This window comes from Ctenopharyngodon idella, chromosome 7 (assembly GCF_019924925.1).
Source record: "Ctenopharyngodon idella isolate HZGC_01 chromosome 7, HZGC01, whole genome shotgun sequence".
Taxonomy (NCBI): domain Eukaryota; kingdom Metazoa; phylum Chordata; class Actinopteri; order Cypriniformes; family Xenocyprididae; genus Ctenopharyngodon; species Ctenopharyngodon idella.
This window is the reverse complement of record NC_067226.1, coordinates 48,580,700-48,595,047: the sequence shown is the minus strand read 5'-3', so window position 1 is coordinate 48,595,047 and position 14,348 is coordinate 48,580,700. Positions and strand designations below refer to the sequence as shown.

Below are 14,348 nucleotides of genomic sequence, written 5' to 3'. Positions count from 1 at the left end.
AAGTTTCGAGAAAAAAAATTATTCCATACCCTAAATATTACACACTTTTACTTATTCACTCCAGTTGATATTTATCATGGCAGGTTAGTTTCTGTACAGGCACACACATTTAAAGGCTTCAAACATCTATTAAATGTTTTTTCCAAACATTTCAGCATATTTTCAGTTAGGGTTTTCACTACAGCTAATAAACGTTAGGGTCTTCATAATATTATTTCTATTAAATTTCATTTGCATCAATCAGTTTAATACATTTTTGATCATTTAATCCAACTGTTCTTAATGGTTAATTAATCATTTGGTACACAGATTTCTGTAAATATGGATTTTAAAGAGCTGGTTTGTAAATTTCAAAATGGATAATCATATGCTGTATAATAAAATGATAACCAGGGTTCAAATGAAGTGAAATGATTTATAAACATTAGCCTGTATTACTGTACCTTCTTTATTTCAAACACATGTAGTCTCTCGCATTGTTTGTGACTGAACGAACGGATTGTTAAAAGTTACAAAACTGAAAGAAGTTCATATCGTTGTTTTTTGGCGATTAAACCAAAGATGTTCTCATTACGTTACAATATTGTGTTTTAATCTCCAAAACACAACAGTATGATCTTCTTTCGTTTTAGTACTTTTAACATTGAGTTTATTCAAATGCAAATAATGCAAGATACACGTTTCAAATCACCCTTGTTACTGTACTTTAATACACAGTCAGATATTACACTTACATTATCCAGAACAAATTGACAAAGGCCATAATAATAAAAAAAAATATTTACACCATTTATACAAATGATAAACACAATCACAAACACTTCAAAAGTCATTGCATGCAAGAATATTTTATTTTACAGTATTTTTACAACAATCCTGCATTTGCATTGTGAAACAACATACATTTAAGTAATAAAGATCATCTCAAATGCACAGTATGCTGAGTAACATCAAGCCTGTCTTCAACTTTTGACCATAAATGTTCTTCAACATCACATGAACGTCCTTGTTGTTCATGACCAATCGAGGCCTCATCCATGACCTGAAGGAGGGTGACATGATCATGGAGATGGAGATCGTACACCTTCCAGAGAAGAATTCCCTTTTCCTTAATTCAAACTTGAGGAAAAGGGAATATTTTGGGAGATAGAGGGTCATGAACTGAGGATGAACCTGAAAAAAAGGCCTTTATTAACCCTCTGGAGTTGTATGGATTACTTTTATGATGTACTTTTTTGGGCTTCAAAATCTCGCCCCCTATTCATTACCATTATAAAGCTCGGAAGGGCCAGGATATTTTTAAATATATCACCGATTGTGTTCGTCTGAAAGAAGATAGTCATATACACCTAGGATGGCTTGAGGGTGAGTAAATCATGGGATAATTACCCTGACCATTTCCACCTCAGCCATCTCCTGCCGGACACTGAACACGTCAGCGAACACCACCATCTCCTGTCAGCTCTGAGAGTTACAAACATCAGTATCAAATATTTGTGTGGCATTTACATTTCATTGAGTATTATATACAGTTAGGTCATTTACAGTACTGTAAAAATATAGCAACCTGTTACTGTTGCAGACCTGCTGTTTTTCTTGGAGAAATGATCTGATGGAGGTAAAGTTGACCATTGTAGGTCAGATTGAATTAACCCAGAAACCTCGTGAATGGACATGACATGAAATAAGCTTAGAAAAACAGTGTAAGCCAAGTTACTCAAGTATAATTTTGTATATCTCTGATTGGTATTGTACATAAGGGAGGTAGTGTGTATAAATGAACCAACAGATTTTAACCATGGCAGGGAAAACGAATGACAATGTCCAAATCCGATGCCGTGTCTCTGTAATGATGAATCCTGCTGGATCATCTCCTCTCCAGAGACGCGGTCTTTTCTCCCGACATGTTTACCAGAGCCGCTCGACCCCAGAGTCTAGTTACCTGAACTCACTGGCACGAGTTGTTCCTTACTGGATCCCAGTTGCTCCGTATTACCAAGCCCTCGAGAGCACTTAATGACCGGGTATGTTTTCATGTCCTGGACGAGTGAACTTGAACCCTTTCCTTGCCATATTTCACCTGTGTGTAACGGCATAAGACAAACAGAGAGACACACAAACCGCAACAGCTCAGCAATGCTTTTACATTAACATGTTCAATCAATGCCAGAGAATCTGTCAAACACACACACAAACACACCTGATCGCTTATATATATCGGATATCTCGAGAGGGATTCATTAGAGAGAGAGAGAGGTTGAGAGCGTGAGGGAGGGAGGGAGAGGGAAGGCAAAGTTTCTGGGGATAACAGCGAGGGAGTAATGTAATGTTCTGCAAGCTCTCTGCATTTACTCCAACCCCAAAAAAGGACATAAATAAAAGCTGCTCTACTAGAAGCCTCTGTTGAAGAGAGAAAGTTGGAAGGCAGAGCGAGGAAACGGATACTGTTTTCACTGAAGATATTTCATCTGAAGACTCAACATGGGGTGAGTTGAAAATGCGTGATTGTGTGTTAATCTGAGACACGAGAGAGTCGTGTGTGTGTTGGTGTGAGCGTGGAGGAGGTTCACTGTGAGGTGACTGAGACACCTCCTGACATCAGATCAGTGGGTGTGTGTCGTTACACCCTTCAGTTCAGCGGGCCTCATCAGAGCTGGACGTTATGTAACAAGAACATAAGGAAACAAATATATCATTAATTCTGTTCTTAGAATCAGGATTTAAAAACTGTCAACAGGTCTTTCTGTCAAACCTTACAAAAAAATAAAGTTTATTTTATTAAATACACTTAAGTAAAGTTCAAGCATATTTTTAAGTATACTAATATATCAGTGTACTAGTAGTATACTTGTAAGTGCACTGTTTCAATTCTGCTTGGCCCACTTTTAAGTATATATTAAGTGTAACGCTAGTAAACTTTGAGTACACAACTACGTTTTTCGTTTGTACTGCAACTATACTAAAAGTGAACTTATAGGTATACTGATAGTTAAATACTCGTTGAACATTTTTTACTTTAAGAAAGTACACTGTGAAGTAGTCGCCGTGGGTTGAAACAAAGACGAGTGAAAGGATCTAAACACAGAAGATGAAGACTTTATTTAACAAAACTCAGGACTAAAAACAAGAACAAAACAACCAAGGAAAACGTGACAAGAACTGACAGCTAACTAACAGAAACTTGAACAAAAACCAAGCAATGAAATGAATCACAGGTGTAAACGATAATCAAACAATGAGTAACCATGGAAACAAACTCAAACACAGGAAACAGAACTAAACAGGAGCAAAACACTGATTATCCCTTACAGAAGTTACTCTCAGTAAACTAGTTTAGTAGTTTTATACTGTAAGTATACTTGTAAGTTTTCTTTAAGTGAACTTAACATCACACTTATAGTTTACTGTTTATATATTATTTTTGCACTTTAAGTATACTACTATGTTTCTATTTTTATACTTGAAATAAACATTTTATTCTAGCATCATGCATTCTTTTATCAACTCTTGAATGTGGATACGTTTCATTTTGAACAAAAAGCTGAGAAAGTCGTGTTTTTGTCAAAGACAAAATTTGATTTATATGCTGTATAAAGTTTGATGATTGTGTTATTTGTCATGTGCGTGAGCAATGCTTCTTTAGCTTGTTTCTCCTGCTGTGTGATAACTTTGTTGTTGGATTTTCTTGCTTTAATTGGCTCACTGGTATTGGGCCCATATATTTCACTAACAGTGTTTCAAACCCTCACACTATTTATATACAATGAGTCTCATTCATTAATAATTGCGTGGATTATTTCATATTTGTGCGCACAAGAGAATTTCTCAGGAAAAAGCGTACGCTCATAAATTTGTTCTTATGCTGCCTTCAGATCGGAAATTTCCTGCTTCCCACTTCTGAAGTCGTAATTACGAGCACATTGCATTCAAATTTTGACTTGAGAGGGCATGTCCAAATTTTTAACTAGGAAACTAATGTTTACAACGCTATCTCACGACCAATCTGTACGTATTTTATGAGGAGGCTAATTCGTATGATTTGTCTAAACCCCAGTGACGGGTAGGTTTAGGAGCGGGGTTAGGGGTAGATCATTCGTACGAATTCATACAAATTTGGCAACTTGTAAAATGTGTATTAATTAACAAAAAACTTAATTCGTGCAAGTGAGGTCGTACGAATTCGTGCCAATTAGCCACCTTGTAAAATACGTACAAATTGCCGTTAAATCAGGTTTGTATTTACGATAAATTCGATAGCATGTGAAGGCAGCATTAATTTCGTTCTAATGTTAGTGAAATTGGAATGAGCAGCCGTGTGCACAAGGTTAGTCATTTGCATAAAACACGCCCAAACCGTCTCCATATAAGGGCGCTCCAGCAATTCCAATGCGTCATTCTCAAAACCAGTTCAAACACAATAAACACCTTTTACACAGATCCAGATTAGAGCTCTCATTAGCCAGCTGTACATACGCATATATGTGTTTTTTGCGTACGCATGCTTAGTGAGACCCAATGTCCTTTTCTTGTAACAATTTCCCACAAAACAAAACAAAAGCCACAGTACGGCCCTGACCTCACTCTGGAGGATCTGGGTCAGGAGTAATTTTAGCCAACATAAAACAGCTGTCCCATCCTTCTCACTATACAGTTACATTTCATTAAGTCTATATTTACTCACACTCATGTCGTTCCAAACCTTGTGCTGTAATTTTGTCTGTGGAACACGAAAATTTGAATTTTTGTAAAAATCATTAGGCAGTTCTTGCAGGTCACAGTTACAGTGAGGCTGCTGAGTGAACTGTTCTTAATAAGACGGTAAACTGTTTGTTTAGTTAATTGGGAAAGTATTATTATGCAAAGGCATGAAGTCAGTGGTGTTAAAGAAACAGCACTGATATCTTCACTCACTCTGGAAGTTTCAGCTTTGTAAGAATTCCCTTTACTCTTGAACGCTTATTATTTTTCAGACTAGCTGGATACATGTTTTATATTTGAATTGCATTAGCAAATGCTGGGTTAAAAACAACCCAAGCTGGGTTAAACATGGACAGACCCAGCGATTGGGTTAAATGTTTGACCAATCTGCTGGGTAGTTTTATTTAACTCAACTATTGTTTAAAAATGACTACATGTCTGGCTTAAAATGAACCCAAAATACGTTTGGAAATTAAAAATCAGACACATAATTACTAGAGGGAACAATAATAATCAAAAGGTGAACATTTATTAATAAGCAATTTAATAAATGTTTATTGTTTCATTATTATTCATTAAACTTATTAATAAATGTTAATTTCCAACTTATTTGAGCAACATAGTATTTTTTAAACAATAGTTGAACTAAATAAAACTACTCAGCAAGTTGGGTCAAACATTTAAATCAAACAATAGGTCAAAACACCCCAGTCGCTGGGTTTGTCTATTTTTAACCAAACTTGGGTTATTTTTAACCTATTTTGTCTTCTCAAATCAGTCATTTATTTAGCAGACCCGTTATTTGTTTTAAGTCCTTAAAACACATTCTGGAGTCACCATAGACAAAACTGTCAGGAAAAAGAGGCTGATGCACATCACAGACCCCTTCAGAGGAAATCCAGTTTCCTCTGTTAGTATTTGGAGATCCCCTTGTGGTATGGTGAATGTTTTTATTATTATTTTTTTTAATTCTGAGCACTTGTATGTCACACATTCCCTCAGGGGAAACAGCGGCAGAGCCAAGTTCTCATTGTGTTGATCTTAAATTTCCATTTCTAGGCAAGAGTTATTCCAAAGACCTCTTACTAAAAATAAACCCATGAAGGGATGAGCAAACGCTTCGCTGAGAGCAGATTTGTTGATGGAAGCCAGAAAATGATTGAATTCTAAACTTCCAAATATTTATCTTTAATATGAATTGTGTGTGGTATTAATGCATCTTTGTCTAAATTTAAGTTTCTCTGAGATCTGGGGAAAGTCATGTGTTAATAATACTTTCACTGTGAAGTCCAACATTTTGACCAACAACATATTCCAGTCCACCAGCATATTATAAATATATATCTCTGAATATATGGTGCTACCAATATAAAGTGCCCACAAAAAATTGTCATAAAAATTGATCACATTATGAGCACTGACAGGTGAAGTGAATAACACTGATCATCTCTTCATCACGGCACCTGTTAGTGGGTGGATATATTAGACAGCAAGTGAACATTTTGTCCTCAAATTTGATGTGTTAGAAGCAGGAAAAATGGGCAAGCGTAAGGATTTGAGCGAGTTTGACAAGGGCCAAATTGTGATGGATAGACGACTGGGTCAGAGCATCTCCAAAACTGCAGCTCTTGTGGGGTATTCCCGGTCTGCAGTGGTCAGTATCTATCAAAAGTGCTCCAAGGAAGGAACAGTGGTGAACCGGCGACAGGGTCAGGGGCGGCCAAGGTGGGGAGCGAAGGCTGGCCCGTGTGGTCCGATCCAACAGACGAGCTACTGTAGCTCAAATTGCTCAAGAAGTTAATGCTGGTTCTGATAGAAAGGTGTCAGAATACACAGTGCATCAGTTTGTTGCGTATGGAGCTGCAGACCAGTCAGGGTGCCCATGCTGACCCCTGTCCACCGCCGAAAGGCAATGTTCTGCTGGGAAACCTTGGATCCTGCCATCCATATGGATGTTACTTTGACACGTACCACCTACCTAAGCATTGTTGCAGACCATGTACACCCTTTCATGGAAACGGTATTGGTGGCTGTGGTCTCTTTCAGCAGGATAATGCTCCTGCCACAAAGCAAAAATGGTTCAGGAATGGTTTGAGGAGCATAACAATGAGTTTGAGGTGTTGACTTGGCCTCCAAATTCCCCAGATCTCAATCCAATCGAGCATCTGTGGGATGTGCTGAACAAACAAGTCCGATCCATGGAGGCTCCACCTCACAACTTACAGGACTTAAAGGATCTGCTGCTAACATCTTGGTGCAGATACCACAGCACACCTTCAGGGGTCTAGAGGAGTCCATGCCTCAACCAAGCTATAGCCTTTTGGGCAGCAGGTTTGAGACCTGGCTTTTAGAAAGCTGTGCATGAGATGGAGTGAAACGCAGAAAATGAACACCCGGCCCTTTAAGGGAGCTCATTAACCACTTGATCAGTTGCCTGGAAGGTGTTTTATCTTCTGTTTTTCAGCTTAAGAGTTTCGAAATTCCTTTAAATGAATTATAGCATAATACTGATCACTTGAAATATCTTGCATTCTTGTACATTTCCACTTGACAGTGTATTAGATAGTCACTTAGCCTAATTTACACAGGTCATTCCACATGCTGAAAGGTTTATCTTCTTCTCGTATCAGCTGAAGTAATAAAGCAAGAAAACAACACCGCTGTCACAGTGAATCTCCACTTATCTCTCTTCACACACGTCTGTCAACCTTAGCAAAGCAATCAATCTGGCTCATCATATACCACCGTGAAAAACGAGTATATGCATTGTGACATCTTGTATTGATAACATTTATTCACATTTTGTTCTCCGTCCGGCATTTTATGACTGTCACTTTCAATATTTTGGTGATTTTTCAAAAGGGACGGCACTGGCTCAGCATACTCCAGTGAATTTTCCACATTTCTGTCTCCTCAGAAATGAATAATGGTGCGTTAAAGTTATGTCGGAAAGATCATATTTACGAGTCGAACGCACATGAACGGCACCACAAAGTCATAAATATGAGTGGGAAGCTCAGGATCTTCTTTAAGCCTTGAGTTTATGAGTTTTGGGCTGTGAGAAACATGAAGAATGCCACAGGTGTTTCCAACAAAATAAGCATATTGCCTGCACAAAATATAATAGCATTGTAATATAACAAACTAATATTTAACGATAAAGTTTACAGTGGTTTCATAAATTAAAAACATAATTAATTAAAAAACATTCTTTGTACTTAATTTTCTAGAAAACTTGCTTTTGATTTTTGTTGTTTTGTTGTTGTCAAATCCCAACCGATGTCTAATCCATTCATCAGCTTAATTACATCAGCTTAATATAGTTTTGTAATGTGTTTGATTACACTTGTACAAACTAAGCTTCTCATCACAACTCAAAACAAGAACAGCATGAAACTAACCTCGTGGGATTTTAGCCTGTATTTGTATGTGGAAAGAAGCGTGACAGAATCTTGGACACTGCCTGAGGGAAATCAAGAGTGTTTTCACGCCTTGAAATGAGCTCCTCTGCCCTTTCCATCGACAGTTTCCACTGAACAGAGAATTACCTGAACATCATTAGAGGAGGAAAACAGCAGAAACCTCAACCTCTTTAAACAGTTGTTTTTTGTCTTGTCTACATGTTTGTTACGTGACAAACAGCAAATGTTGAGAAATGTCATTTGCCAGAAGAAACTGCTCTTGAAGGTAGATGATTAGGAAAATAATATATTGATAATCTGCATTATTCAACATCAAACCAAAGTTTAAAAAAATGGGGTTCACATAGAGGTAACCAATAATGCATACAGTGTGTTTGGACTGATAAATGTGTTCCAGATGTACTTCTATTGTTAGCAAAGACCTACTTTTCACCCTAATTTACAGCTGTGTAATGGTTATAAATCACAGAGATAATTGGGGAATTGACAAGCATCTTTCATGGATTGGATGGATTGGATGTTGAACGTATTTCCAGAAGCCTAGGTCATTTATATTGTGTCCAATGGGATCAACATAAAGAAGGATGACTTCTTCTTTATGTTGATCCCATTGGACACAATATAAATGCTCAATAACCAGAGTAACCAACTACAATAACGATATAGTTCTAAAAATCGTTCTAAATGTAAAAGAATAGTGAGTCCACAGCGCAATTATAATGATAATGGCGCAGAGAAATTATATAATTGAATGATAAAAACATTGACAGCCAATCAGAACCATTCTAGATCTTATGTAGCTCCGCCCCTTTTCAGCACTGCACTTGTTGTCAGTTTTCCTGCAGAATTGGGCTACTTTAACACTTGCTGCAGGTTGTTTTTCATGTCCGCGGGTTGAAGCGACCCCAAATACAATGATATTTAGCCCTTGGAAAGTGAATTTTACTAGGAGAACCCCGCCAAAAACACGGATTTTATCCCTGGAGCACGATTTTTACCAGGGGACCCCCCTGAAATGTGATTGGGGTAGTTTTGGGTAGCAACTGGTCGGGTTTTGTTGTGAAAACCTGGCAACCCTGCTAGTTGTGTTCTGTCTTCCGGTTTGTATTTCCACAGCATGAAGGTAAGCTCTTACAGATTTATTTTAAAATCTTCCCGGTCTATGACGTCTGCTTCAATCATTACAAATGCTCATGATAACTTTCGTTAACTCTACATTAAGTAAATCCACTTCACCAGCTAAATACTATTCGAAAGAGATGCCATAGAAACATACCGCAAAGACAAAATTCTAAAGATGGCTGCACACTTGTTTCCATAGATATATATATACATAGATGCCTCATTAGCTGTTTCAAACGGCCGCTATCCACCTTATTTTTCAATGCGGAAGTAAGGTGTTTCCTGTGAATGTGCAAGACTTTCGATTTTATTAATCGCTATAGGGAAATAATGAGAAGAATATCAAAGTGCAGTAAACTGTAAAAATGCTTGCACTACAAACCTATATGTTTATAATTAAGACAATACATTAAAACAATATTGTAAGAAATACCAGTTTGCAATATCAAGCAGCATAACGAGCTGTTTTGTACAAGTAACGGGAAGCGAATGACACCGGAAGCCAGACACATTAAATTTACAAATGGCCATGCCCGCTCTTACCTGAAAAATAAGTAGATACGTAAGCCGTCTGCCAAATTGGAGTGGTCCGCGAACATTCGAGAGCAAGTTGACAGCATCTGCAACCATAGTTAGATGCAACAATATCTAAATAGACTTAAGCAGATGATTTTGCTAAACTAAACAATAGCTACAACAAAACATAGGTGTCAGCTGACACAACATTAAAAAGTACCATAGTAAAAGTAAAAACATTTAAAGTACCATATTGAGTTAATATATAAAAATACAAACCAACACATTCCCACCTGAGAAAGGTTATCCCATTTCTTGGGGAATTTAGTTACACAACCAGAAGCTTGTGCAATCATTGATTATCACTGTGAGTGACGACATCCTGACCGTTACAAGATGGCGGACGTGCCGAATGGAGCGCTCGAATGTGGCGTCAGGTATACTTGCTTGTTTCTCTTCTTTCTCTGGCGCATACGAACAACACGCCGATATCGTTGGAATCACTCAGAATGATTTTTTTCCAGTTGATGAATGATAAAAACATTGACAGCCAATCAGAATCATTCTTGCTTTTATGATCGCGAGCATTTAAAGCGGCAGGAGACAAAACTGTGAAATAAACAGAACGATATTGTGAGCTGGTGTGACGCTAATTATGATTATAGTTACAGTTCTTGGTGTGAACGGTGGTGTAATAATGTGTCATGGTTGTGATTTATAATTTACATGGCTCTGTCATCTAGAAATATAAATTGTTTTAGGTATTTTAGAGTATGTATTAGACCACGACAGAGCTAGCTTAAAATAAAAACTGTGATAGATATAGGAAAATGTTTACAATTGCTTTAGAGGGAAATAGGCGGTATATTCAGTGTGCAAATTATACAATGACTTTAAAGGGAACTTATATTGTCTCAATCTGCTGATGTGAAAGTTTTCATTTTTTCCTCTTTTCTAAGTCATCACAAATAAACCCCTATATTATATGACAGAAGGTTTTTCATGTTCAACATATGAATGCGTTCATGTGACTTCCAAATGGAAGGTGTTTTATGCTCTTGAAGGTGTGCCAGCAGATCCAGACATTCACCACAATATTATTAAAACAGATGAGTAGCTTACATTATGCATGGTAATTTATGTCTTTTTGAATGTTAATTGATGATGCAAATATATTCCAGTTAATTTACAGCAGCATAAGAGTTTTGTTCAACCAGTTTAAACATTATTAAACATGCTTTTTGCATGAGGCAGAACTCAGACATCCTGTTTTATATTAATCTCATAAAACCACCTGAATATCAGGGTAAATCCTCCCCCTCGCACACTTTCCTTTGTGTTTATTCCAAGTCTTGCTAAGACCTTCGTGATGTTTACCAGGGAAAACTCTGTGGTTTGTCAAGCTCAGAAAGAAAGACTCAACCCCCTGAAACCCCCACCACTACCTCCAAACACATTTAACAATATTCAGCCGGAGCTCAGGTCTGTTCACTTGGAAGGGTTTTTACCGCAGCAGATTTTCTCTGAAATGCCCTACTTGTGACCTCTTCATGGTCCTAGAGGAGATGTGATATTCAGGAGAATTGTTGGAGGTAAATATGCCTGCAGGGTTGATGTGCATGTCATGGCATATATACGTACAAACGGTGCATGCATTTATAATAGGAACTGTTAAAGGAATAGTTCACCCAAAATCATTTCCCTGAGGACCTTTCAACAGTTCAAAACACCGTTCAAAAATATTCTTTATGTTCTTCAGTAAGTGATAGAGGTTTGGAATGACATTTTTATTTTTGAGTGAACTATCCCTTTAACTGTCCAGATTGTTGGTGGTGTGTATTGAATCAAAGGGAAACAGGTGGTGTGTGTGTTTCATGCAGTGGCGGCTGTTTTAAAGGGAACTCATAAGAAATGTACAAGACGCAATCTGATGATGTTTATCTTTTTGATCTTTAAAACAAAACATTGAAACTTTTTGTGATCCAAATCTAAAGGGATAAATAATAACAGTATTTATGTTTTGTCTGATGTTGAATCACTTGTAATCTAACGTTTTGTGGTCATTGAAATATCTAAATAAAAAAATATAGTAACATTTAAACATATACTCTCTCAAACCTTCCTATGGGAGTTTGCGCCTTAATTAGGCGGTCCGATCCTACCATAATTTGCAGCCTAATAAGATTAATTATCCAATAAATATATTAAAAAGTTTTTAAATTTATTAATAACTTTTCACTCACTGTAAGAAAAAAGAAAATTACCATTACCTTTTCTGTTGTACACTCGTACACTTGTTGCAGTGCATTATGGGATTGAATGAGCACACTCGATAACGTCCACTATGGTTTCGGACACCAAATGGCTGTTCCCTCAAATAGTGCCCTATTTACTGGTATAGGGGGTGATTTTGGACACAGCCTTTGTTCCTATAGTTACCCTTGTCATTGATTACCTGGACCTGTGTCTTGTTAGTGTCCTGTTTTCCTAAATATACACCCCTGTGTTTCAGTTGTTTTGGGTCGGTCGTTGTCTTTACATGTGTTTTGTAAAGCCGTTGTGCTCCTGTTTCCTAACTGGATTTATGTTTCTCTTGCTTGGATTTGAAACTGCTGCAATTATATCCTCCTCTTCCCTGCTCAACCGTAACAGTAATGCACAATTTAAAACGCGGATAACATACAGTGCATCCGGAAAGTATTCACAGCGCTTCACTTTTTCCACATTTTGTTATGTTACAGCCTTATTCCAAATTGGATTCAATTCATTATTTTCCTCAAAATTCTACAAACAATACCCCATAATGACAACGTGAAAGAAGTTTGTTTGAAACCTTTGCAAATTTATTAAAAATAAAAAACAAAAAAAATCACATGTACATAAGTATTACCAGCCTTTGCCATGACACTCAAAACTGAGCTCAGGTGCATCCTTCCACTGATCATCCTTGAGATGTTTCTAGAACTGGAGTCCAGCTGTGGTAAATTCAGTTGATTGGACATGATTTGGAAAGGCACACACCTGTCTATATAAGGTCCCACAGTTAACAGTGCATGTCAGAGCACAAACCAAGCCATGAAGTCCAAGGAATTGTCTGTAGACCTCCGAGACAGGATTGTATCAAGGCACAGTTCTGGGGAAGGGTACAGAAAAATTTCTGCATCATTGAAGGTCCCAATGTGCACAGTGGCCTCCATCATCCGTAAATGGAAGAAGTTTGGAAACACCAGGACTCTTCCTAGAGCGGGCCGCCCGGCCAAACTGAGTGATCGAGGGAGAAGGACATTAGTCAGGGAGGTGACCAAGAACCCGATGGTCACTCTGACAGAGCTCCAGCGTTTCTCTGTGGAGAGAGGAGAACCTTCCGAGGGAAAGATGAATGCAGCAATGTACAGAGACATCCTTGATGAAAACCTGCTCCAGAGCGCTCTGGACCTCAGACTGGGTTGAAGGTTCATCTTACAACAGGACAACGACCCTAAGCACACAGCCAATATAACAAAGGAGTGGCTACGGGACAACTCTGTGAATGACCTTGAGCGGCCCAGCCAGAGCCCAGATCTGAAAATGGCTGTGCACCGACGCTCCCCATCCAACCTGATGGAGCTTGAGAGATCCTGCAAAGAAGAATGGGAGAAACTGCCCAAAAATAGGTGTGCCAAGCTTGTAGCATCATACTCAAAAAGACCTGAGGCTGTAATTGGTGCCAAAGGTGCTTCATGTCACAGACACGTCAGGTTCCACCATCCACCAATCACAGCGTACTCAATCACCCGAGTACTGATCACCGACAGCTGCACCTCACCATCACAGCAATCACCAGCACTATAAAGGACTCACACTCACACACCGTCATCGTCCGGTCTCGTTTGCATTAAGACTTACCTGTATGTTTACCTCAAGGACTCCTAGCGATCTACTTACCTGTCTCCAGCGTCTCCAGTTCTCCTCGTGTGAATTCCTTCTGTGTGTGTGAGTGTTCCCCTGTCTCCTTCGTCCAGTTACTCCAGCTATATCCAAGAGCTTCATCTCTGCTATTAGCAAAGGACAGTATTACCTCTCTGCATTCCATTCATCATCCATTTATCACTATTCATTCACCTGCACTGCTGTCACTCCTCTGTTGGTATCAATAAACATCGTTGTTTGTGTATTCCTGTCTCCGACCTGTCTGTACTGTAACACTTCAACTGTGAATACTTATGTACATGTGACTATTTAATTTTTTTTTTTTTTTTTCGTTTTTTTTTTTTTAATAAATTTGCAAAGATTTCAGACAAACTTCTTTCACATCATTATGAGGTATTGTTTGTAGAATTTTGAGGAAATAATGAATTTAATCCATTCTGGAATAAGGATGTAACATAAAAAAAACAAACAAAAAAAAAAAAAAAAACACATGCACATCTTTGGATATCAGTTAAAAAATGAGATGCTGCACAGAAGGGATTGATCAGACAGAAACATGCAAACACTATGGAGCAAAATAAATATCCTTAAAGGGATAGTTCACCCAAAAATTTAAAATATCATATGATTAACTCACCCTCAAGCAATCCTAGGTGTATATGACTATCTTCTTTCAGTTGA

At 37.9% G+C, this 14,348-nt stretch overlaps 1 protein-coding gene across 2 annotated transcripts in view; it reads left to right on the top strand.

Moving 5' to 3' along the window:
• The first annotated feature begins 2,325 nt into the window (after positions 1-2,325).
• Positions 2,326-14,348, top strand: part of pde5ab (phosphodiesterase 5A, cGMP-specific, b) — a 45,787-nt gene continuing 33,764 nt past the window's right edge. The window contains exon 1 of one of the 2 annotated variants that reach the window (XM_051899805.1): positions 2,326-2,486. In XM_051899805.1, coding sequence (XP_051755765.1) covers positions 2,482-2,486 — 5 coding nt within the window. In that variant the 5' untranslated portion in view covers positions 2,326-2,481. Of the gene's footprint in view, positions 2,487-11,223; positions 11,351-14,348 lie in introns of those variants that run through there. The other variant, XM_051899806.1, reaches the window with a different exon arrangement.